At 41.8% G+C, this 26,249-nt stretch overlaps 2 protein-coding genes across 4 annotated transcripts in view; both read right to left on the bottom strand.

Annotated features, from left to right (window-relative positions):
• The window catches only part of morc3a (MORC family CW-type zinc finger 3a), a 49,836-nt gene extending 38,369 nt beyond the window's left edge, over nucleotides 1-11,467 (bottom strand). The window contains exons 1-4 of the mRNA XM_052013663.1: nucleotides 10,908-11,467; nucleotides 10,716-10,788; nucleotides 2,262-2,394; nucleotides 210-425 (exon numbers count right to left, since the gene is read on the bottom strand). Coding sequence (XP_051869623.1) covers nucleotides 210-425; nucleotides 2,262-2,394; nucleotides 10,716-10,788; nucleotides 10,908-11,255 — 770 coding nt within the window. The 5' untranslated portion in view covers nucleotides 11,256-11,467. The remainder of the gene's footprint in view (nucleotides 1-209; nucleotides 426-2,261; nucleotides 2,395-10,715; nucleotides 10,789-10,907) is intronic.
• A 4,385-nt stretch (nucleotides 11,468-15,852) lies between these two features.
• dop1b (DOP1 leucine zipper like protein B) overlaps nucleotides 15,853-26,249 on the bottom strand; it is a 120,683-nt gene continuing 110,286 nt past the window's right edge. For all 3 annotated transcript variants that reach the window (XM_052013785.1, XM_052013783.1, XM_052013784.1), the window contains exons 33-37: nucleotides 24,787-24,923; nucleotides 22,307-22,356; nucleotides 19,809-19,958; nucleotides 18,147-18,276; nucleotides 15,853-16,936 (exon numbers count right to left, since the gene is read on the bottom strand). In XM_052013785.1, coding sequence (XP_051869745.1) covers nucleotides 16,661-16,936; nucleotides 18,147-18,276; nucleotides 19,809-19,958; nucleotides 22,307-22,356; nucleotides 24,787-24,923 — 743 coding nt within the window. In that variant the 3' untranslated portion in view covers nucleotides 15,853-16,660. The remainder of the gene's footprint in view (nucleotides 16,937-18,146; nucleotides 18,277-19,808; nucleotides 19,959-22,306; nucleotides 22,357-24,786; nucleotides 24,924-26,249) is intronic.

Genomic DNA, 26,249 nt, shown 5'->3' on the forward strand with positions numbered 1-26,249 from the left:
TTCCCAGCCATAAAATGTCACAGATGTCAAATGTACATTTTCCAACAGTTGTTACATATTTTCAAGCAACCAATTCAGCAAAGACACAGCCCAACTCACCCACTCTGCAGTAGATAGGGTATTAAGACTAACAGAAAAAGAATGCTTAAAATGCAATACGTTAAATTTTGAATTCTTTCAAATAAAGAATAAATTTAAAGAAAAGGATATTATTCAGGCTGTATGAAATAATCGGAACAATAATATTTTCTGCTTTCACAGCGTTAAGGTAAGTCTGAGACAAGAAGCCTATGCTACATGTCTCTCCGTTTTTTGTGAAAACTATTGCATCTTTTCCCAGCCGCATCGATCCAGACTTGAAGCCATTGCCATAAAGCCCAACAGGAGCATGCCCATTTATTGTAACTTTCTCGCTGAATCCAAAGCTGGGAAGAGAAAAAGATTTATTAAACTCAAAATAATTAAAAGAATTTATGTTAAGATTAAACAATAAACTCACATAATCCCAAATACAAAATAAAACACAAACAAAATCATGAAGTATTGCAACACTACAATTCTTAATGAAATAAAAATCGGTGGCATTGTTGATGGGGAGGAAGATATTAATCAACTGGTAAGTTGAGCAGAGCAGTGGCAGATGGAAATATGATAAGTGTAAAGTGATTAATTTTGGGGCATCAACATGGATAGGACATAACACTATGAATGTAGGTCCCCGAGTATTGAGGAACAAAGGAAACTTGGTGTACAAGTCCAAAGAACCCTGAAGGTGGCAGCACAGGTTAAATTAGTAAATTGGTTTATTATTGTCACATGTACAGAGAAAAACTTTGTTCGGCATGCCATCCATACAGATCATTTCATCACATCAGTACATCAACGTAATACAAGAATGCAGAATATAGTGTTACAGTTACAGAGCAAGTGCAGTGCAAGCAGACATAAGGTGCAAGGCCATGACAAGGTAGATTGAGGTCAAGAATTCATCTTATTGTAAAAGAGGTCCATTCAATAGTCTTATAACACCATGATAGAAACTGTTCTTAAGCCTCGTGGTACACGCTTTCAGGCTTTTGTATCTTCTGCCCAATGAAAACCATATTGTATCTTCTGCCTGATGGGAGAGGGGAGAAGAGAGAATGTCCAGGGTGGGAGGGGTCTTTGATTATGTCAGCTGCTTTACCGAGACAGCAAGAAATGTAGACCATGGAGGGAAAGTTGGTTTACGTGATGTGCTGAGCCATGACCACAACTCTCTGCAGTAGGGTGCTGAAGGCAGCATATGAGATATGAACCTTTATTAGCTGGGGCTTTGAATATACGAGCAAAGTAGTACTTACACAACTTTATAAAACATTGGTTAAGCCATAGCAAGAATATTGTATGCAATCCTTTAGGAGGACATGACTGAACTGGAGAAAGTGCACAGAAAATTCACTAGGATTTCGCCTGGGATAGAACATTTCAGTTGAGGACAGACTGGAAAGGCTGGGTTTGTTTTCCTAGGAGCAGTGGAGGCCAAGGGGTGACCTGATAGAGGTATACAAAATTATGAGAAACAGAGATAGCACAGTTATAAAGAAACTTTTCCCCATGGAGCAATTGAAGGGGGAATTCTTTCACCCAGAGGGTGGTTGAAGTCTGGAACGCATTGCCTGAGAAGGTGGAGGAGACAGGCACTCTCACAAGACTTAAGAAACATCCAGACGAGCACTTGGATTGCCAAGGCATAGCAGACAATGGACAAAGTGCTGGTAAATGGGATGTATACAGATAGGTATTTGATAGTCGACATAGACATTGTGGGGCGAAAAAGGCCTGTTTCTGTGCTGTCTCAAGGACAAAATTCATTGTAAATCTTAAATGAAAAGTAGAATGTTGCAGTTATGCATGAATTTCACAGGCTTTTTCACAGTTCAGTGCCAGAGGTGGCTATGTAGGATTCCCATTACATCATGTACATACGCATGCAGTTTTACCCTGTACACTTTCATCTGATAACATTAGTTTCTCAAAAGCACCAGTGATATTGCTGGATGCTTTCTAAAGTAAAAAATCAACACAAAACATTCCAGCATCCCAGCATCACTGTTATATGCACCAGAAGGCAAGCATTCTGATAGATTCAGATCAATGACATGTTACATTTGAGCTATTCATTGATTCAAAGCATCTGCAGTATTTTGAACCACTGCAACTTGAACCACAAGACCAAACCGCTATAAAGATGCTCTATTTATCACTAACAGACAACTTACCTCAACATTTTGTGCAACTTGCCTTGGTTCATCCCCTGGCCATTGTCAGTGAATATCAAGCAAATACGTTCTTTTATTATGGTCTTATCAATCCACAACTGTTTTGCATTTACATCAGGATCATATGCATTATCTAGAAAAACAAAACAAGTATTCATCTAAATTCACTTCAGATGTTACTTTGGCACAAATACTAATTTTTCCAAGAAACCATTAACTTTGCACAAAGATTTTAAAAATTTAGTTCACAACCTCTCACAAAGTGAAAAATGGATTAAGATTCATGAGTGAGAACATATGTAGTCTAACCAATATGACAATGTACTCTTATACTAATGTGCATAAAGAACTGGAAATAGCTTATTAATTTCTACTACGGAACCTGGGGATATTAGAAAGATCATCACAGGATAAATGCATACCAATTTGTTGGTAATCAATGAAAACGATAAATAAGTGTTACTATTGTATGCTGAGAGCTACCCAATTCTGTGGTTTCACAAATGGAGGCTTATAGAAAAGGAAAATCACTCAAGTCCATACTCAGGTCAAAGGGAGAAGTATTTATTTACCCTGTTGCAGGAGAGAGCGAAGTCCTGTTCACCTCAAAGGCATGGTCTCTGATTCTACAAAGCATGGCATTTTTAAACATACTTTGGAAATGAGGTAAAATAATTCTACCAACATAGAGTTAACAGTTATTGTCTTTTAACTATCCAAAGCAAGGAGGAACACGAGCCACCTCTGACATAATTTTCCCTACATGACCACATCCTCTGGATTCTACTTCTGCCAGCATCAAATGCCTTTCGCTTTCACTACTACTCACGTCTCTCAGGAGGCAATTTGTACCACAGTCCATCTGGTGACCACCTGTGTTGAACAGACAGGTCACCTCTCCCTGCATTTCTGCAGATATTGACTGTCTTGTGCTTAAGTCTATAACTCCCTTTATCCTCCTACAGGAGCCACTTATCTCAGAGATGCTCATCATTCCTCTAACAGTCATTAATATCTCTTGCTACGTTGAATTAGCTGTCCCCAAATCCCTTGAGCTTTAAGAAAACACAGCCTACATTGTTGATTCTACAGAGCAATAAAGTTTTTACTATGCATCTGTGGCTGCATTGCCCTCCATTGCTGACCCGTTGCACAATACAAACTGCTGGAGGAACTCAGCAAGTCGAGCAGCATCTGTCGTTTAGGGGGGCACTGTTGATGTTTCAGGTTGAGGTCCTGCACCAGATGCTGTTCAACCCCGCCGAGTTTCTCCAGCAGTTTGTTTTTTGCGCCTGCAGCCTCTTGTGACTCAATGTTACTATATGTCTCAATATTACGATAAAGACTGACAGAATCTTGTGGCCTCCAGTGAAGACATCCTTATCAAAGAGAACATTCCAGATGCCATTCTGTTCCTTATTGTACTGCTGAGTCTACTGGCTCAGTTATGTAGACCAATCTGACATTGGTGAGACAGAAATACACTTTTGTCTTGCTTTGTATTTTTACATGTGATATGCAAATTAATTCTACAGATTTCTTCCCCATGTCCATCCAGATGAATTTAAAAATTATGGACAAGTGCAGTGTATTTTACAATACTAGATTAATCAATCATGGCATTGGCACAGTCCTGTATTATCAGGTACCGCAGTTACTGACTTAGACATGCAGTCCAATCTCCTATCATATGCCACTATTTGAAAATAAATTAGTGATTTCTGTGTACTGTCCAATACTTATCATATAGTAAACATCTTCAAAAGCAGATTCATTACTCAATTTACCTCTCATTTCTGACCACACAAGAAATGCAAGCATTCTGAAATAGCAAGTTTATGCAAGACTTCAACTATTGTTATTCTAGATTTATATAGGCTTTGGTGATAATCCCACACTCAGATGACAAACATAGCAGGTTGAAGGCAGTTACAAAATAGTGCCTCTTCGTCTAATAATAATAATACAGCAAGGCTTTCTGAAAAAGATCTTATACAAGCAGAGAAAGCTGACTAGCCAAGGGGAGACTTCAAACTTAATACTAAAAGTAAAATCTTTGAATTAAACAATTATCCTTGAGTATGTATCAAAGTTAAAATCTTAGTGTATTAGAAACTTAACACCTTGACAACAGAAATTCACAAATGAATAATATTTATGGAAATGTTAGACTCCAAATGGAAATATTTTGTGGTGTAACAGGCATAATGACTTGGTTCAAACCAGTTCTGCATCACACTACAAAATTCTAAGTTAAAGCCCATTTTTTGGACTATCTTCACTTCACTAAATATACAGAGTTAAGAGAATATTTTAAACATTCTAGTAAAATAAAATAAGAGTACATGCCTGTCTTAATTATACCAAACATCTCACGTCAAAAAAACACTGGAAAAAAGCTGAAGAAAACAGAAGATGTGAAATATACAGAAGACTAATCCATGGGAGAATGATGAGTGCAAATTCTAAGACAAACCTGCCAGAGAGAGAATCAACTCTCTGATTCACAGAGAGCAAAATTTTGGAAACTTTGTTGGGAAGTCTATTAATCCATAATTTAAGATGTTGAACTATTAAAGATGGTGGGAAATAAACTACATCAAGAAACAAATAAAACGTAAAGGTGTCTTACTGATGTGAAAAGGGCAATCACAACAGCAGAGAGCTGGTGGAAAAATAAGTTAGCTTTGGTAACTGCTATATTTGGTTTTAGTTTGTAAATGCGACAGTGCAAGTTCCAAGTGAAAGTGAATTAATACATAAGGACATCATTGCATGGAGAATTACAAAATGATATAGCAGTATAGAATGAAGCAGGCCGATCAGCCAAAACACTGCAGCAGCTCTTTGGTTAATTTTTATCATGCATAAATGCATCGCCTCACTAATTAAATTTCATTAACAATGCATCTGTCCACTTTATCGGTCTGTCTAAATCCTCCTGAAGTTTAGAATTATAAAAGTAAGTCCAGATCATTATAACATATCAAGGAGAGTACAGTCCTAAAACTAACCCTGGGGAACTTCACTGTCTACCTCCCTCCAGTGTAAAAACAATTAATCTCCTTCCTCTGTCCTTTAATTCTGTATTCATGTAGCAACTATATCTTTGCTGCAGTGCAAAGAATTATTCACACACATCAGTTCTCAGGTAAAACAGATGCAACTCTTATCTGCAGCAGAGAGGACTTGTTTATCTCGTGGGTGTGATCCACACACTCTCTCTCTGACGGCATAGAATGCAACATTTTTATATGCTCAGAGATCATTGCAATTTTACCCCTGTACAATGGTTTAGTTATCACTCAGAAGTCAATCACGGGTGACATCACTCCACCTGTGTGATCATCAAGTGTTTTAGGACCCCTAGCTCTAGTGTCAGGGGTTTCATGGAATTGGTATTTCTTTGTTCTAGCCTGACATCTGTAATACAAATCTTGCTGAAGACAATTTCATCTCCTAACACCTCATCGTGAAAGGCATAGTTATTTATCTCACACAGATAAGTTTTGTTAATTGAGGCAACTCATCATACGTACTCATGGCTGCTTCCTGTGTGATTCAGCCAATGCCAGCTCTTCACAGAACAGTTCCATCAGCTTCATTTCCCTTCCATACTCTAGTCATAGTCGAGTTTATTGTCATATGCACAAGTGCAATGAAAAACTTACTCGCAGTAGCATCACAGGTACTGTAGCCTGCAGTTTATTCTCTCTCATGCCCATCAACTCCTCTGATTCGTTTGCCACCTACTAAGGAGTAATTGGTCATTGGGATGTGGGAGAAAACTAAGCAGTCATGGGGAGTGTATGTAACATAGAGAACACCTGAGATCAGAATATAGCACAGGTCCCTGGAGTTGAGAGGCATATCCCAGGAGCAGTGAATCATTCCTGCCTGTCTGGAGGCAACCGAATATGTTACTGTCTCACAGTACGCCAAGTTAAATCTATGCTGCTGGTTCCCTTGAACTGCAACACCTATCCTTATTTTTTATCAGATAACCTTTAATGTCTAAAGTTTTCTGCTATTTTGTTCACCAATGTTTGAAGATCCACATAACTGCATCAACCACACTCATCAACCCTTCCGGTTACTTCAATCAACTTGATCAAATTCACCAAGTATTGTTGAGCAAATCCATGCAATGAAAGGAAACATTTGAAAAAAAACACTTCCAAATGGAGACCAATTACAAGCAAAAGTCTACTGAATTAGCACAACAGTGGCATCCAGTATGGAACTCAAGATACAGTTAACAGATGCACGACAGTGAAAAACAGGTTCAGAAATCATCTCTTTCCATAACTTCTCAGTTCAGATGAGATAATGGAATAAATGAAAAAAAAACCTAATTTAGTTAACAAATCGTACACATAAATGAACCAACATAATTAAAACTCTTGGGCAAACTCTACGTGGAGAAGAGGAACTCAACCAAATGCTGAGAAATACAACAATAGTCAGTGAGATGTAATATAATATAATAAAAAATAATATTGTTGAAACAGTATTACAGACAGGTACTCCATACAGTGCCCTGGCTAAAAATTGTAATTTAAAAACTTTCTTGTCCTTAACATGGGACAGCTGGCCGCCACATTTCCTATACTGTAATGGTGACTACATTCCAAAAAGCATTTTGTTAGCTACAAATGTTAGGGACAGCCTGGAGATCATTTAAGAAACTACATGAGATGGTTATACATCTTAGTAAACATTAGGGGCACATACTGAGAAATCACTTCCAAAATGAGCAAAGATGTTTAAGTTGTTTGTCCAGTTTGTGATGCTGCTGCTGGAACACTGAGTGATTCAGTAAACATAGACTTAAGTTTTGAGCATTTAAAAATACAAGTTTTCAAATGTTGAACACAACTGAACACCCTAAACTCATTCCCGCTCATAATGTGAGCTCTTTAATAACAATGGAAGATCACAAAAAGAACAATATTATTTAAACATAACTGAAACATTCCATCCCAGGGAACATCCTGGTGAATCTCCTCTGCACTCTCTCCAGTGCAATCACATCCTATCATGGGTAACCAGATCTGTACCATAGAACTATGCAGCGCAATACAGGCCCTTCGGCCCACCATGTTGTGCCGACCTTTAAACCACGCCTAAGACTATCTAACCCCTTCCTCCCACATATCCCCCTATTTTAAATACCTCCATATGCTTATCTAACAATCTCTTGAACTTGACCAACGTACCTGCCTCCACCACTACCCCAGGCAGCGCATTCCATGCACCAACCACTCTCTGGGTAAAAAACCTCCCTCTGATATCTCCCTTGAACTTCCCACCCATTTTTTTTCTTAAATATAGTTGTACCATAACCTCCCTGCATTTATATTCTATGCCCCAACTGATGAAGGCAAGTACCTCATATGCCTTCTTCACCACTTTATATAATCCTGTGCTACCACCTTCAGGGATCCTTGGATTTATACGGCAAAGTCCTATTCCTCAGTACCCTTTTGGATCCTGCCATTCATTGTGCATGTCCTACTGAGTCCTCCAAGTACAAAGCTCTTGCACTTACTAGGAGTAAATTCCATGTCATTATTTTCCGTCTTACCAACAAAATTAATGGGAATTTGTGAAAGTTAGGTCATACGAGTATGACCTAAGTATGTTAGGTTTAGGAGCCAAGAGGTATTGTTGCAACTATATAGGACCCTGGTCAGACCCCACTTGGAGTACTGTGCTCAGTTCTGGTCACCTCACTACAGGAAGGATGTGCAAGCCATAGAAAGGGTGCAGAGGAGATTTACAAGGATGCTGCCTGGATTGCAGAGCATACCTTATGAAAGCAGGTTGAGGGAACTCGGCCTTTTCTCCTTGGAGTGACGGAGGATGAGGGAGGACCTGATAGAGGTATATAAGATGATGAGAGGCATTGATTGTGTAGATAGAGGCTTTTCCCCAGGGCTGAAATGGTTGCCACAAGAGGACATAGGTTTAAGGTGCTGGGGAGTAGGTATAGAGGAGATGTCAGGGGTAAGTTTTTTTACTCAGAGAGTGGTGAGTGCATGAAATGGGCTGCCGGCAACAGTGGTGGAAGTGGACACGATAGGGTCTTTTAAGAAGCTTTTGGATAGGTACATGGAGCTGAGGAAAATAGAGGGCTATAGGTAAGCCTAGTAATTTCTAAGGTAGGGACATGTTTGGCACAGCTTTGTGGGCCAAAGTGCCTGAATTGTGCTGTAGGTTTTCTATGTTTTTATGAGCTTTAGATAAACAGGTTTCCAGAGAGTCAAAGGCATGGAAAAAAGTTATAACAGCAAGTTCATTAAACCAGGCAACTACAGAAGAAGAAAAAATAAGTATCATAAATGTAGTTAAAAGTTCAACTCTGAGCCAAATCAAGCTTGATAAATTAGAGACAGCTTTAATACCAGGAGCTGTGGCCTGTAATTCTCCAAATTAATTCATTTTGCCTTCAGTATACAAAACAAGTAATAACAAATGCAAAACCTAACACCCAGTCATTTCATTGAAATTGAAACTGAAAGCCTCAAAAATCCTCAGCATACTATGTATTCGTTTCAAGATAAGACCTTGCCCAAAGGGAACCAACCTTTGTTCAACTGCTGCTGCAATCTAATATAATTTCAAACCAAGTATGTTAATGACTTAATCAGCGAATCTTTAGCAACATTCCAATCCTTAGGACAACAGTTCTTGTCTTGGGAGACCAATGTCACATCAGCAGCAACTCCACTCTGACATGGTCATCTCTGCTGTACGAGTGCAAAGCAAGCAAGTGCAAAAAGTTAATGACCTCTGTTTTCTCTGGCTCCTTCCTCAAAATACACCCTTACTTAAAACACGTTTGATTTTTCACTTTTCCTAGTTCTGATGAAACTTCACCAGTCTTAAATCTCAATTCCATTTTTCTCTCCACAGCTGCTCCCAGACCTATTGGATATTTCCAGCATGTTTTATTTTCACTCCAGCTGAACTCTCTGCTGTTCCTCATTTCTTCTGCTATCCACCTGCACAGTCAGTCTCCTGAGATTCTTTCTATCTGTAGCCTGTTGTCTACATTAATGCCCACGATCCTAATATCTTGGGCACAGTTGTCTCAGCAGTAGAGCTATGGATATCCAGCAAGTGATCATCCAATGGCCAATTCACTCTAAAGAACACCCTTGAATATTTACATTAAAGACAAAAACTGTCCTCTCATTTGGGTTTTGATACACTAAACATGAGGCAACATTTGCAGAAAAATGAGCAGTTTAGTTTGGGTCCATGGCAACCAAGAAAAAGAACTGATTTCTCAGCACACAGCCTGCATTATAGCTCCTCAAATACCTTCAGTATTTGAGTTGTTTGCCTTCACCACTAATCTACATCCATAAACACATTATATAGGTGCAATGAAGTTAAAAAGTAGTTAATTAATTTTTAAAAAATCATGATTATCAGGGACATTGGAAGTTTGACAGAAAGAGAGAGTGGGAGGGGGGAGAGAGAGAGAGAGTGGGAGGGGGGAGAGAGAGAGAGAGTGGGAGGGGGGAGAGAGAGAGAGAGTGGGAGGGGGGGGAGAGAGAGAGAGAGTGGGAGGGGGGAGAGAGAGAGAGAGTGGGAGGGGGGAGAGAGAGAGAGGGAGGGGGGAGAGAGAGAGAGGGAGGGGGGGAGAGAGAGAGTGGGAGGGGGGAGAGGGCGGGGGGGGAGAGGGGGGGGAGGGGGGAGAGGGGGGGAGGGGGGGGGGGGGGGGGGAGGGGGGGGGGGGGGGGGGGGGGAGGGGGGGGGAGAGGGGGGGGGGAGGGGGGGGAGGGGGGGAGGGGGGGGGGAGGGGGGGGAGGGGGGGAGGGGGGGGGGGGGGGGGGAGGGGGGGGAGGGGGGGAGGGGGGGAGGGGGGGAGGGGGGGGGGGAGGGGGGGGGAGGGGGAGGGGGGGGGAGGGGGAGGGGGGGGGGGAGGGGGGAGGGGGGGCGGGGGGAGGGGAGAGAGAGTGAGAAAATGAGAGAGCGTGAGAGAGAGCGTGAGAGAGAGCGTGAGAGAGAGAGAGCGTGAGAGAGTGTGTGTGTGGGAGTGAGAGTGTGTGTGAGAGTGTGTGAGAGTGAGAGAGTGTGTGAGAGAGTGTGTGAGAGAGTGTGTGAGAGTGTGTGTGAGAGTGTGTGTGAGAGTGTGTGAGGGAGTGTGTGAGGGAGTGTGTGAGGGAGTGTGTGAGGGAGTGTGTGAGGGAGTGTGTGAGGGAGTGTGTGAGGGAGAGAGAGTGTGTGAGAGTGAGAGAGTGTGTGAGTGTGTGAGAGTGAGTGTGTGAGAGTGAGAGTGTGTGTGAGAGTGAGAGAGTGTGTGAGAGTGTGAGAGAGAGTGTGTGTGAGAGAGAGAGTGTGTGTGAGAGAGAGAAAGTAAACAACCCTCCCCTTCACTTGAAGGCTGCAGTTCAATAAACACTCCCAGAGCCTGGGAAGAGCCCTGGAATTAGCACTCACCTATCAGCTCTGCCACGGCGCTGAAAGGCCAAGTGTGGCTGGTGGAGTTGGAGTGGAGGAAGTTGGGGCTCAACTGCGTGAATCAAAACAAGAGAGGAGATCATTAGGGAGCAGGGAAGGGATAAAATCGAGACGGTCAAGAGCTGCAGGCGAGGGGAGGGGAGGCGAGGGCAGTGGCGTCACCGGACTCACCGCGCTCAGAGGGATCCCCTGGGCCGCCGCATCCGTCCGCAGGAGGGCTGCAGCCATCTTGTCGTTGTCAGGGGCTTCGCTGCCCAGGGAGCGAGGGGAAGAGAGAAAGAAGACGACCGACTGGCTCCTCCGACCGACTCCCTTCTCCACCTCGGCTCCCACTCTGTGGAGACTCCGCCCTCCCCCCGCCACCATCAGCAGACTTCCCCCACACACGTCCCTTCCGCCTAGCAACCGCCCGCCGACTTCCGCTGGGCCTGCTCTCCGGTCAACCCGGCCGAACCGTGTGCTTCTGGAGCATTGCAGCACACACGGGATGCCGCAGGAACTCAGCAGGTCAGGCAGCATCTGTGGAGGGAAACATAACAACGGTCGACATGTGGTGTCCAGACCCTTCCTCAGGACGATGCAGTTCCATGGAGTATTGCATTCAGTTCTGGTCGTCGCCACCCCCCCAATTGTAGGAAGGGTGTGGAGGCTTTGGAGAGGGTGCAGGAGAGGTTCACCAGGGTGCTGCCTGGATTAGGGGGCTGGTGCTGTCGGGAGAGGGTGCAGGAGAGGTTCGCCAGGGCGCTGCCTGGATTAGGGGGCTGGTGCTGTCGGGAGAGGGTGCAGGAGAGGTTCGCCAGGGCGCTGCCTGGATTAGGGGGCGGGTGCTGTCAAGAGAGGTTGGACAATCCTGGGCTGTTTCTTCAGGAGCAAACACAAAAGATGCTGGAGTAACTCAGCAGGTCAGGCAGCATCTCTAGAGGGAAATAAACAGCCAACGTTTGGGGTAAAGACCCTTCATCAGGTTCCAATGAAGGGTGTCGACCCGTGACAGCGACTGTTTATTTCCCTCCACAGCCAAGTCCTGATGAAGGGTCTCGACCCCAAATGTCAACTGTTTATTTCCCTCCATCGCTGCTGCCTGACTTACTGAGTTCCCTCCAGCACTTTTTGTGTGTGTGTTGCTCCAGATTCCAGCATCTGCAGAATTTCTTGTGTCCTTGTGTCTTCAGGAGCAGTGGGAGCTGAGGGGAGATCTGATAGAGGTTTATAAAATTATAAGTAGACAGCCGGTATCTTTTTTTCCCCAGGGTCAAAGAAGATATACGGGGCAAGTTTTCTTTACACAGAGTGCTGGGTGACTGGAAATGTGCTGCCAGGGGTGGTGGTGGTGGAGGTAATTAACAATAAGGCATTTAAGAGACTCTTGTATAGGCAATATGAATGTGCAGAGAATGGAGGGATATGGGCATCATATAGGCAGAAGGGACGAGTTTAGGCTTTTAATTACTAGTTTAATTAGTTCAGCACAACACCACGGGCTGAAGGGCCCTATTCCTGTGCTGTACTGTTCTATTAGCTAATTTGCATGTCACACATCACACCTCAGGAAGGACGGCTGCAGCTCGTAAAGTATGCAGAGGAGATTCACAAGCATAGGTGAGGAAGTTCAGTTAAGTGAAGCAACTGGAGATGCAACAGTTAGAACAGAGTAGTACAGCACAGGAACAGGTCCTTCAGCCCACAATGTCTGCGCAGAACATGACACCGAATTAAACTAATTCTTTTCTGCCTGTACATGATCCGTATTCCTGCATATTTAGGTTTCTAATAGCCTCTTAAATGCCACTATCATATCTTGTAGACACAAGAGACTGCAGATGCTGGAATCTGGAGCAACAAACCCCCTGAAGGAACTCAGTGGGTTGAGCAGCATCCCTTCAGTCCTAATCCAGGGTATCAACCTGAAACATTGACAATTCCTTTTCTCCCACGGATGCTACTTGACCCACTGAGAGTTCCTCCAGCAAATTGTTTATCGTATCTTGTAGTTGTTTGCAATGGTGTTGCTTCCAGAGGAGAAAAAGGGTTTAAAAGCATGAAAGGATATGGGTTAATTTTCCTTTGCACCTCTGATCTTAATGCTTGTGTTGTATTAGCATGGACAGGGCAAATTGTCCACATGCCAGACACTGGGGTGGAGTCTCCCCTAGAAAGGCTTCCTGGATGAGTGGAAAAACATTAACATCTTCAAATTCACCTTTAAAAGATTGCAACATCCTCATGGGCTCATGGGAATTCCTGGTCTATGAGTACTCAAAACTGGCAGTGAATCACATGGGATGGCATCGAGCACTGGGAGGTGTCTCTAATGGGTAACCACGTAAGCAATGTTTCCAACAGCGGAAGGAGAGTACAACAACCTAAACAACCCACCCACTTGCCCCATCATTCACCAGCCAGATCAGACTCCACTGAACTGCAGTAGAAGCAAAACACCCTTGATCCCAAGAAGCTGCCTAGGAAGTGTACAGGCAATGCTCACCTGTATTTGCCTATTTCCTAGTGTTCTTGCAGCACTCTCTGGCTAGAGGATGCTAGTTATATTTTGTACAGAGTAGACAATTTTCTATTTTAAAATAGGGTGTGTGCTGTACAATAAGAATGTTGACAACTCCATCAAGACCTCATTTCTAAAATTTATTTGTTTTCAAATTCTTCCATGGTCTCAGCCCTCCATTTTCTCTGTATTCTGTTGCAGTCCTAAAACACTGCACTGCTCCAACCTTCAATATGCCTGAATTTAACCATTCCATCATTGGCAGATGACAGAAGCTGTGCCTTCAGCTTGGGTTCCAACCTCTGGCTTCTCTACCTCTCATCTAAGATGCTCCTTAATGCATACCTTTTATTCTCAACTTTTAGGTTCATTCATAATTTCTCAGACAATAAAAGCAACGTATGCCTTAGTGCAGCAGGACCGGACAAGATTCAGGCAGGAGCTGATACATAGCATGCAACATTCATGTTGCATGTGTTCTAGGGACCATTTCCAACAAAACTCCAACTGTGTTCTATTGACATTCAACAGCAAGCCCACCATGGTCAACCAACTGGGCTGTAGAAATGGGAGGGGAAGAGATTCACCATTGACGAGATCCCATCCAAACCAGGAAGTTTTTCCACTTGACGAAATAACAACTTTATTTACCAGTTTCTTTATTCTTTTGATACTTCCTCCATATCTCATTTGTTCCTTCTATTTTAAACTCTTTCTTACTTCCCTTTTCAGCTCACTTCCCACATCCTCTTGGGAAATCTGCTGACTCTCAGACAACTGCCAGGTTCCTGTGATTCTCAATATAGGACAAAACAGTGATTTTCACAGCATAGGTCTCAATATTTTGTGGTTCCCTTTTCTTGCAATCACTCTGGTACTTCTGTTCTCATTTCTACTGTTGAACAGCACAGAACCACATTGTCTATCTGAAAAAAAACTAGCTTGAGCTTTAAGCCCTGAGCAGTCCCTACAACAGGAAATATGCCACTTAGTACACATTAACAGAATCAACACCATATTGACTTTTACCTACATCTTCCACACAGTCCTCAGCATTAAATGCAATTGAATTGCCCTTTAATCATCTTGTCAAATGGAGAGCTATCTGGATGCATCACGGCTTGGTATGGCAACTGCTCTGCCCAGGACCGCAAGAAACTGCGGAATGTTGTAGACACAGCCCAGCACGTCACGGAAACCAGCCTCCCCTCCATGGACTCTCTCTATACCTCTCATTGCCTTGGTGAAGCAGCCAGAATAATCAAAGACACCACCCACCTGGGTCATTCTCTCCTCTCCCATCAGGCAGAAGATACAGGACCCTGAGGGCACATACCATCAGGATCAAGGACAGCTTCTACCCCACTGTGATAAGACTATTGAATGGTTCCCTTGTACATTGAGATGGACTCTTGACCTCACAATCTACCTTGTTGTGACCTTGCACCTCATTGTCTACCTGCAGTGCACTTCCCTGTAGCTGTGACATTTTGAACTCTGTTATTGTTTTTTTTAAACTGGTACTTCCTCAATGCACTCTGTACTAACTCAATGTAACTGCACTGTGTAATGAATTGACCTGTACGATCAGTGTGTAAGACAAGCTTTTCACTGTCCCTCGGTACAAATGACAATAATAAACCAATATATTTTGGCTAGACCAAGCGAGGATGGCAGATTTCACACCCGAAAGGACGTTTAAAGAACGAGATGTTTTCTAAACAATGATCCAATTTCCAAATCACCATAACATGCACAGGTTTTATTCCAGATTTACGTAGTTACTTGAAATTAAGCTCCCTAGCTGTCAAGGTGGATTCAAACTCGAGCCCCTGGATGCTAATCCAGTGATTTAATCAGTATGGACCCACACTCCCTCATTTGTACTTTCCCTGTATCCAGTGGTACATGAATTTTCGGTTAAAGTGCACTGAAACTAGAAAGCAGATCAGCCTCCCATTCTCTGCCACAGACTAAGAGGACAAAACAAGTACTGGAAATATAAAAAATGAACAGAAATGTCAGAATATATTCAGTCAGGAAGGATCAGCGGAAAGAAGTGGTTAACAAGTCTGATCAAAGGGCAACACAAATGTTTCTCGCTTACAGAGTACTGCATTCTTTACTGAGAATTGCACGCAACTTTCTTTGTCATTTGGCAAGTTGTTAAGGCCAACAAATACCAAACAGTGAAGTATTGTACACATCGTTGACTCTACTCTGTCTGAGGCTCCAGGGGTAAACAGCCTATTCTTATGTACCACCAGTGGATGCACTTGTAGTGCAGTGTAGTGTTTCGGCAGGCACGGTAGCGTAGCGGTTGGCGTAACGCTTTACAGCGCCAGCGACCTGGGTTCAAATCCGGCCAATGTCGGTAAGGAGTTTGTACGTTGTCCCTATGTCTGCGTGGGTTTCCTCCGGGTGCTCCAGTTTCCTCCCATATTCCAAAGACGTACAGGTTAGGAAGTCGTGGGTATGCTATGTTGGCGCCGGAAGCGTGGCGACACTTGTGGGCTGCCCCCAGAAGACTACGCAAAAAGATGTATTTCACTGTGTGTGTTTCGATGTACGTGACTAATAAAGATATCTGAAAATATACAAAAAATGCCATGGGGGTTCCATTGGACAGGCATTTATTCTTGGCACGCACATTCACAGTATTAAATATGCAACAGTGTGAAAATAAGACTAAACAAAGATCAATCCAGTTAAAGCAATAAAAGCTTTCCTTTTTTCAAACCCTTAAGCCTGCATTCTCATTAGGATATCTTGCCTATCTTAGAGTTATTTCTTAGTTCCGCACACTTATCAGGAAGGAAGCAGGAGGGAGGTGGAGGGTACAAAAACTGTCCAGTTTTAATGCAATTTAGATACAAAGGGAATTCACTGTCGGAAAACAAGTGTATGTACAGAATTGTTTATATTTACACACATTCACAGTGGTCAATATCTTAAATAGTTATGTTAGTTTATGTTATTGGATACACTAGTACCAATGATTCCTATTTCAGGCAATTTTGAGGATGAGACGCCCTTAACAAAAGGGCTACGACGAAGGTGGTTTATTGCAAGGCCACTGCTAGTCTGGAATAGAGACAATCACTCTCCACCAGAGTTTCACCCATACTCTTCTTCAGCATAGCTATTAAACTTGTCCAATTTGGATTTAAACTGCAGGAAATTAAACATACCTTGGATTGGCCCCCAGAAAATAGAATTAATTTCTGCCCTGCACCACAGTCAAACCACTGAAAATTTATAAAGCAAACAGAAAGAATAATGGAGTTCCTTATTTTCAAGTTACATTACTTTAGGACCCTGCACTTAACAAGTCTATAATGATACTAGAAGGGCAAATTTTTGGTATGTGCCTTCAGTAACACCTTCTTCCAGTAACTATGATTTTAATGTCATTACATTCAATTCAATGTTCCGTTGTCATCTCCAAAAAATCAAATGCTATATTTTCTTCTATTCTTCGTAAAACATCAGCATCAGTGGCAAGTTCTGTTGGAGAAGTTAGGTTTTGAAGATTATGTGCATTTGATCCTCCAAGAGTTCCATTTGGTTGGGTTTTAAACACACTACACATTACTCTGAAAAAGTGGGTAAGCATACAAATGCTCGAAACAGATCGCTGAGTCAGGAGGGGAAATTCATATACATTGCTGGATGTAATTTCTTCTTCACAGTTCATCTCCTGGATTAAAATCAGAAAAGAAATTTATTTTTTTACACCATAATCATACAACACCCTCCAATCACACGACCATTTTCCACACAATTTAACCCAAATTATAAATTGTTAAGTGTCTTTGCAACTGAGTTACATTCATTCCATATAATCAAACAGCACAGAAACAGGCCCTTCTGCCCACCACATTGATACGCGTCTGGACTAATCCCATTTACCAGCACTTGGTCCATAGCCTTGGCGATTCAGGTGCTCATTTGGATATTTCTTAAATGTTGTGAGCTTACCTGCCTCAACCATCTACTTGGGCTTTGCATTCCAGATTTCAACCACCCTCTGGATGAAAAAAAAAGTCCTCCTCGGATCTCCTCTAGACCTCTTACCTACTACCCTAAACCTTTGCCCTTTAGTTTTAGACACCTCTGCTATGGGGAAGGTTTTCCACTATCCACCCTATGTCCCTCATAATTTTGTGTACCCCCATCAGGTCTCACTTCAGTCTCCTCCACTCCAAGAAAAACAAACCCAGCCTACGTAGTCTCTCTATTCCATTTCTATTGGAGGGGGCCCCATCTTCAACAAATAGCTTGTACTACAAACTCTGAGGAAATTTGGGCAGAAGTGGCACACTGAATGGATAACATCTTAGATCAGTAGTGATTTATGCTTTTAATATTTTTACACAACAGCAGTTTATTACTTCACTTGAACCCAGATGCATTACCCTTAAATATTAGTGGTGTTAATAGCCTCTGGATTTTACTACCAAACATGCATCAACACAAGAAAGCTAGTTGTGCAACTAAAACTGCAAATAAAAGCCAGACAAAAACTAAAGAAGTTAAATTGAACACCAATATGTATAACATGCACACTGTTGAAATTTTACATGGCAATTTTTTAAAATCAAAGCTGCAAGTTGGACAGAAATGTTTAAACGTTACTATAATTAATTCTGAAATACTTTCCCAAAACTCTAAAGAAGAACTTCGAGAGGGGCAGCCTCCAATTTGTTCAAATTTCTGATGTGTAACAAGATTACCATTTAAAATTTACACTAGTCATTCAAGTGGGAAACAGTCTGATTTCAATCTATGATTCAGTACAGAAAAAAACACAAAGAGAGACAGGACGATATCCAAGTAATTAAAATAAATTTTAGATTTTCCCTGTGGGGAAAGAAATACAATTTTATTCATGAAAAGAATTTTATTACCCCAAAGTTTTGGTTCAGAATATCCAGGATCCGCACAGCATAAGGTTTATATGCCTGGAATGTCTCCACAATGTCCATGTGTGGACTACAATCTTCAGCATCCACCTCAGGAACAAAAGCCCATCTGTACCTAAAAAGATCACAACAAAAAAAGATTTTTCAGTATGTAATTGCAAAGTTGCTACAGCTTGCAGTGAAAACATCCTCAGTGGCAAAATACAGTTCTGAAGTTCCTTCAAAGTAAAACAGATTTAATAGTGATAGTATTTTAAGTATTTTCTTTGTTAATGAACTTAATCCAATAAATCGAGGGACAGCAGAACTGCTCATACCCACAGAATATACATGCTGTGCTGCAGCATCCCAGCTGACCATAGGCATTGAGGGCTGGTAGAGCTCTGGGATTTGAAGCTTCAGCATCAGCGGATATCACTGTGGTCCATCCACAAGATCAAGTGCTTTGTGGGTAGCATGCTTCAGGAGGTGACCATCTCACGGCTCAAGAATGTGATTAGGAGGAGGAGTGGCGAGTGCCAGACAGATTTAAAGTAGGCAAATAGTTCACGAGATTCCCCTAGTCATCTTGCTCTAACCAGTTCTCAATACCGACGGGAGAGTGGTTTTCCCTGAAGAGTGCAGTCAGAGCCAAGACCATACCAACATGGATGGCTCAATTGTACAGAGGAGGAAAAGGTCAAGAGAGCAATATTTATATGGGATTCTACAGTTAGGCGAGCAGTCAGTTGTTTCTGCAATCGTATTTGCGTTTCCAGGACGACATGCAACCCCCTGGTGGCATAGTGAGCTGTTAGAAAGATAGCAACATATACAAGGTATGGATAGATTGGTGGAAGTGGTGGATAGGTTGCAGATTAAATTTAATACTGATAGATGTGAGGTATATTGATTTTGTAGGAAGAATGAGAAAGGTAAAATAAACTGGAGGGTACAATTCTAAAAAGGGGAAAACCGAGATCTTCAGGTACATGTGCATCGTTTACTGAAAATGGCAGGCAGGTTGGGGTGGTGGTTAAAAATGCAAACAGGATCCTGGGCCTTATAAATGGATGCAAGGAGTACAAGAGCAGGAAGCTCATGATGAATCTTTACAAGATACTGGTTTAGCCACAGCTGGAGACCCCCGCATAATTCTTCAAGTCACACTTCAGGAAAGGTGTAAAAGGCTTCAGAGAAGGTGCAGATAGACTGGAAAAGATGGGTTTCCTCATTGGAAATTTATCCCAGGCAGGACTCAAAAGGTAGGGTTTAAGGACCCACTCACTATTAGGTGAGTCACTAAAGCAGAGCAGGGAATAGGAGACTGAGACAACCATCCGTTTACAAATGACATTTTTTATGTAGGGCTCGGAGCAGAAGGTTCACCATCAGAGCTTTTCCTTATCTTTGCAGGAAAATACTACGGTATCAGTGAAGGCATGCTGGCCAATCTTCCATAAAAACATATGTAATAGAAAATGAGGCCATCCAGCCCTTCATGCCTGCTCTGTTATTCAATGAAATCGTTCAACTCCTGCACTAGTCTCCAGTTCCTTGATTCCTTAATATCTCAGGTCCCAGTTGGTACAATGTTGCTGGAATACTAATGCACAGTGATAAAATAGAGCGAAAGAGAAAGGATATCTCACCCATACTTGGACTTACATTTGGAATAAAGGCATTGCTTCTTGAGGGAAACAGAGTGCGGTATCCAAAAATTTACAAGCAGATAAATACATGTCGAGTTCCTTCTGCTCCAAATCTAGCAAATAGGATCCATTTCCATGATTAGCTGGAGACTTCTGACCTACTTTACTGCAAAAGAAAGATTAGTTAATCATCACCAAATGCAGTGTGCAGCCACAGTTCAGGATGTAAACACAAAGGGATTTCCTTGCAGTGTTCACATTCTGAACACCATTTACTCACTACCTTTTCCTCCTGTAAGCACTTAATCACTCTGAAAGCAAGTTTCCAAAAGTGTCGTGCCAGCCCTGGAACCTCATCCAAGAACCTTGCCATGGGGGTGACAGTCAATTCTGACCTCACCCAATATGCAAAACCACTGCTTAACCCTTTGATGACATAACTTTTGCTGGCTTCCGTGGTAAACTTCAGTAATACCCCTAAAATGCCTGACACTAATGCAGAGTCTTTGCTTTCTCGAACAGTCTAGAATAAACCCAACAACAACCTGATCCAGAACTGTCAAACCACTTCTATTAATATGCTAAATACTTTCTGTACATTCAATCCAAACTTCTCAAGACCACTGAGTTCCACTATCCATGACCCCTCACATGCCTCTGAACACTGCAACAAATCATACAAGTTACACTAGTTCATTCCTGCTTCATACCAGTCACCAAACATGGTCTTCTAAGATTGCTTTGCCATCTTCCCTAACCCAACCACTGTTCCCCAAATAGGAGGATCAGAAAAATGGGAAATGAAGGAGATAATGCAACTTTAGCTGTCATGAAGGTTCAAATCTCATTCCTTGCTTCTCCAAGCAACAGTAGAGTATCTAAACTAGAAGGCATTGATTTAAGGTGAGAAAGGAAAAAGTTAAAGGAGACTGGAGAGGCAACTTTTTCCACACAGAGGGTGGTGGGTACATGAGCTTTTTAAAAGACATTTAGACAGGTGCATGTATGGGAAAGGTTTAGATATGGACCAATTGCAAGGAAATGGGACTAACTCAGTTAGGCAGTTTGGTTGGCATGGATGCATTGGGCTGAAGGACTTGTTTCCATGCTGTATAACTCTACTACCTCCGGAAGAACCTTTTCGAAGAAGTTAAGCCATGACTGTAGGATACTGATAAAAGAAAATAGTAAATAGATGCTAAGGATGACCTATACTTTGATAAGGTTTGATGACATGACAAGTACACCCAGGTCTCTTTAGATGGATTGACTCATTACCACCTATTATACTTGCATTCATGACCTCAAGTCAATCAAAACCACAATTATGCTGCTTCTGCCTACTTCAATTAAGCTGGAATTTCCAGAACAGTGCTATTTTAATGCAACCATTAAGTAATTTGGTTGAGAATGTATGCCACCAGTATTCACAAACACCAATCCTGTCAATGTGGTTACACGCCATTCAATAAAGAAAGAAAATACTGATTTTTCCAATTCATGATGCAGTTTTTCCTAAGTTGCTGTCATCCCTTGCCTTTAACAAATCCAGTCTTAAGCCAGTGTAAAGATGCAACTGAGGCAAAGAATAAAACCCATCTTCAAATGCAAACAAAGTTCCAGCAATAACTTCACTGTATAAGCTGCCATAAAAAGGCAAAATCTCTTTTCTGCACGAAAATGTTTTCATCTGCACAATATACAATGATGGTAAAATTCTCCTTCCTGAAATCTGCTTCCATGTTCAGAGGCACTCTTCAAAATAGGACAACAAAAATATTTCCTGTCAGACTCTATTCCCTCATTAATATATCTGGGTATTCCTCTATTGTTTTATCCCATGTATTCCCTCATTAATATATCTGGGCATTCCTCTATTGTTTTATCCCATGTATTCCCTCATTAATATATCTGGGCATTCCTCTATTGTTTTATCCATGTTGTGAGACATGTCATACAATATTTCCCACATTCTTTCCTAGGAACGATCTATTTTCTCCTCAATGTTAGTAGTGCATGCAAATCAGTAGCTCTTCAATAAAATATTTTTGTCAGGGTTACAAAATATCAAATCAAAAGCAAGAACCTTTACTGATTCTCCCAACCTTAATGCAGGACCCCCAAAACAATTTTAGAGCTTCTCTTTGCCCCAGCTGAGAATAGTGAATATAAGAATATTTTGCACTTTATTGCATGAATCATCTGGTCATCGGATAAGGTTAGAGCTACCTGGAGTACACCAATAAGAGTAAACTGAGACTCCTCCAAGGATGGATCACTGAGAACTACTCCAGCCATTGAGGTGTTGCTGGAACCAAATTAAGAATGAAGGTGGAACCTTGCCGATCAGCACAAGCTACAGTGGGGCAAAGCATTCCCTCACTGCCCATCACCTTTACCAATCCTCTGTACTACAAATTTCAATTAAGTTAATGCGTGGCACAAGCTTTGTAGAATACCCTCATCAGGCCTCAAATATTTCCAGAAGGTGATATCTCATAATAGGAAACTTACTTTGAAACAATTTCAAGTAAATCCTCTTCCAATTGGATGAAGACCTGAACCTAAAGATGACATCAAGAAACTCGTCACATTACAACTGTAGGATCATTTTCAGCCTGTATTTATTTGTTAAAGTTAATTCTGCATTAATAGGCAATTCTGACATGTGCATATTTAAGGAACTTACAAATCGGATGCCAACCCAAAATGATATGTGCATATTAAATGATACATTTATTGTTCAAATGTTCTAGTTGACTTGAAGCAAAACTGGTCTCAGAGATTCGAGGGAAAGTAGTATGATGATGCTGAGAGTTCAGAATAATTGGGACCTGGGCAATAATCAAACATGTTGTGATACTGGTGTTACAGGAATGGCTTTACTTTAAAGACATGAGAAATAAAACTATTTTCTTTTAAGTTGGAGTTTAAAAAAGGTGGACAAAGCAAAAGAATCCGAGCAGTTCTTAAGCCATATGCTAAATACAATCTGAGACAGACTTTGATGGGGAGTCAGCAGCACATCTTTTTCATCAGCCTCCACAGCTCAGCTACAGAAAAGTTTTGGAGATGGCTTGAAAGGTGGAGAAGGGGAAGTGGGGCAGAGAACAAATAGTTTCCCAATATGGAACAAAGGAGTAAAACATCTTCAAAAAAACAACCTAGGCTTCTTTAAAATGAAGTCTCCTTGTTGCACCTAGCGAGTAATTAATTCCTTCATGCACACTCAAGGTTGGCTTACAGCACACATGGTAGTTTTAGGGGGTAAAATGCCATACTTTTAGAATTTCAAAAGGAAACTCACTGTTGAACCAAACATTTTTGCATGCAAAATTGGACCAACGTTACACAAAGCAGAAATTTGTTGGCACGAATCAGGCCAGCTGCAGGCTGCGAGTCTGAAGGAAAGCCCTGGTATTCAGCTGCTGCCAGGTAAATCAGTGGCAGGCCTAGAGCATGCTGAGGCAGAGACAGAGATATCCCTTTGATCCATCAATGGACTTCGCACAGAGCCCAATAGCACAGCCTGGTTACTCTGGGATTGCCACTACCTTTCTTTTGGATGGAAATTCCCGGAGCTATAGATTTGATGGGAGAAGGTCAAGATGGCCTTTTTTTAAAATCTTTTACCTGGATTCTGGGAAGGTTTCAGAGGATTGGAAAACTACAAAATATAACACTATTTAAGAGAGGAGGGAGACAGAACAGAAAACCATCAGCCAATTAGCCTGTGCTTGGAAAAATGCTGGAATCCATTGTAAGGAGGTGATGGCCAGACATGTAAACAAATTGTAAGCTGGTCAAGCAAAGACAGCATGGTGTTATTAAAGGAAAATAATGTTTGACAAATTTGCTGGACTTCTTTGAGGAGGTAACAAACAGGGTGGATAAAGGGGAAGAAGTAGATGTAGTGTACTTAGATTTCCAAAAGACATTCAATAAGGTGCCAGATAAAAGGTTAGTGTACAAGATAAGAGTGCATGGGGTTGGGGGTAATTATATTGGTTTGGATAAGGGAGCGGTGAAGTGACATTCCCCATCCACTCTTTGGGGCCCTGGTTCCTACACTCCTTTGAAACTTACCTGGGCCATTTCCTGCACCTCCTTTACTCTTTGTGAGTTCACTGAAATGTTACTGAGATATCTTTTTAAAAAAAAGTTAAAAGTGCCTCGGAGTATTAATAAAATAGCATTCAATAGTGTAGAAAATCTGCTAGTCTGGTAAAAAAAAAGTCCCAGGTATTCCTGATTAACAGAGTTTTGCTATAGAAGGGAGTGGAGGGATGTGGGACGAGAGCAGGAAAGTAGTGACGGTGGATCATCCATACTCCTGATGAAATGCAGAGCAGGCTCGAATGGCCAACTGGCTGATTCCGGTTTCTTTTCTTACTTTAATGTTTTTAATTATTTCCTTATGCATCAAGTCTTTTTAATTCTTGTTTCTGTTTTTAAATACATATTTTTCTACTTAAAATTTTGTTTTACATCAGTTTTATTTGGTTCCAAACAAACATCACTGAACATTGATAGAGGGATTCCAGAGGACACCTTCTGGGTGCAGAGGGTCAGTTTTCTTGGCCTTCTACGTCTGGCCCAGGAAGGTGCAGGCAAATGCCACTGTGATTTGGTGCATCATTTGTAATTTCTTCCAAAAAACTGTATTTATCCTTCATATGATTGCAAAGGTATTAGAAGCCCCGTTTCCAACACAAGTGCAAGTTGGAATTAATATTGGCTTGCAGAGAAGCTGTAGTAAATTAATTAAGAATTCTTCTAGTTTTCCTCATGTTCGTAAAACTGTATTTGTACCCTGGCATGATTCTGTCAGGTTGGGGTTTTACTCAAAATTATTCTGTAGTATCACTTCCTCTCTCAGTGCTAACCACAAATTTGTCTGGCACTGAACCACTTGATTGCGCAATCACAAACGTCATTCATCGTCTGCCAAGTCTATTGTTAAATCTTGCAAAACTGCCGGATGTTACTCTTACCAGCTCAGTCACCATTATGGGCCACAGTGAAGTCAGATGCTGAGGAGATATTCTTGTCAGCAACACTCTGAAGGTCAAAAACATCTGAGCAGTTACAACTGATGACATACCCACACGAAGAGTTTCTGTCAAGCGCTCTGAAAACGAGGATGTGGAAAACGTTAGGAATGATCACACACTCATCAGAAGCATAGTAAAACGTACACAAAATTTATCCTCAATCCCACTTCTCGTAAGAAAAAGCTATTTCCTGCCAATTCCCAAATGTCGTCCGAGTTCCAGACAGCCTCCCATGGAACAACGTGCCTTCTATCCAAACCCCACAGCATACACAAGACAGGAGCCTGAGAATGCCAGTTCGTCCTGTGCCACCACTTTTCTCCATCTCCTAGCTTTGTTAACCTAGTCTGCTGTTAGAAAATTAGTTTATTAGCTTGCAAATGTGTTCGCCTCAGCTCGCAAGTAAAATGTGTCAAGTGTATGGATCGTACGGGATTGCTCAGAGGCAGCATTGACTCAATGGGCCAAATGGGCTTGTGTTGTATGGAAATGTACATCATTTTGACTTTGCTTAGGCTCAGGGTAAACCACTGATTCATCAAGAAGTGCCTAATTATAAAAGAAATAGCCAAAATGTCATGATAAAGCAGGATCACAGTTAACTATTTCGGCATGTACTGTCAATTGTTAAAAAGGTAGATAGAACCAGACAAATGTGTTTGAACTTGCTACCAAGAACAATACTTTGCTGGTGGACTGATTACACTTGCTGCATTAGTTACCATGTTTTGCGACTGAAGTAAATTAATATGCAGGGTCATCCCAAGCTGAAAACAAACTGCTGGAGGAACTCAGCAGGTGAGGCAGCATCTATAGAGGGAAACAGACAGTCGATGTTTTGGGTTGAGATCCTTCATCTGAACTGTCCATTTTCCTCCACAGATGCTGCCTGCCCAGAGTTCCTCCAGCAGTTTATTATTTGCTTCAGATTCCAGCATCTACGGCCTCTCTGATGTCTCCATCCCAAGCTGAGGTTCACTATAAGAATTCGCTGGCCCCCACATAAACTGACATGATGGAATGAGGGACAATAATTGAGAGGCTTGATTGCCATGCAATGGTCAGAGTATAACAATGCTGCTTCAGTGTACTCCTTCCAAGATGGAGGGCGAAATCATTACATTCCACTAAAGGCAAGAGATCACAGGGCAAAGCTTCCCCAATAAAATTCTGATGCAAAGAGGAAGGATTCCCTCTTTTGATGCTGGAAGGATCCTTCATGTGACCACTGTATCTCCAGGCCCACTTGGTAAATGTGCAACCATTCTATCATGTTACTCCCATTGCACAACTTGTGTGTTGTAAGCTGTTCTAGTTTCTTGGATTTTTATTTATAAGGAACTCTGCTATTGACCAAAACGTGCTAACAACTAAGCACATTTTTCTCACAACAGTCAGAGATA

This window comes from Pristis pectinata, chromosome 4 (assembly GCF_009764475.1).
Source record: "Pristis pectinata isolate sPriPec2 chromosome 4, sPriPec2.1.pri, whole genome shotgun sequence".
NCBI lineage: Eukaryota > Metazoa > Chordata > Chondrichthyes > Rhinopristiformes > Pristidae > Pristis > Pristis pectinata.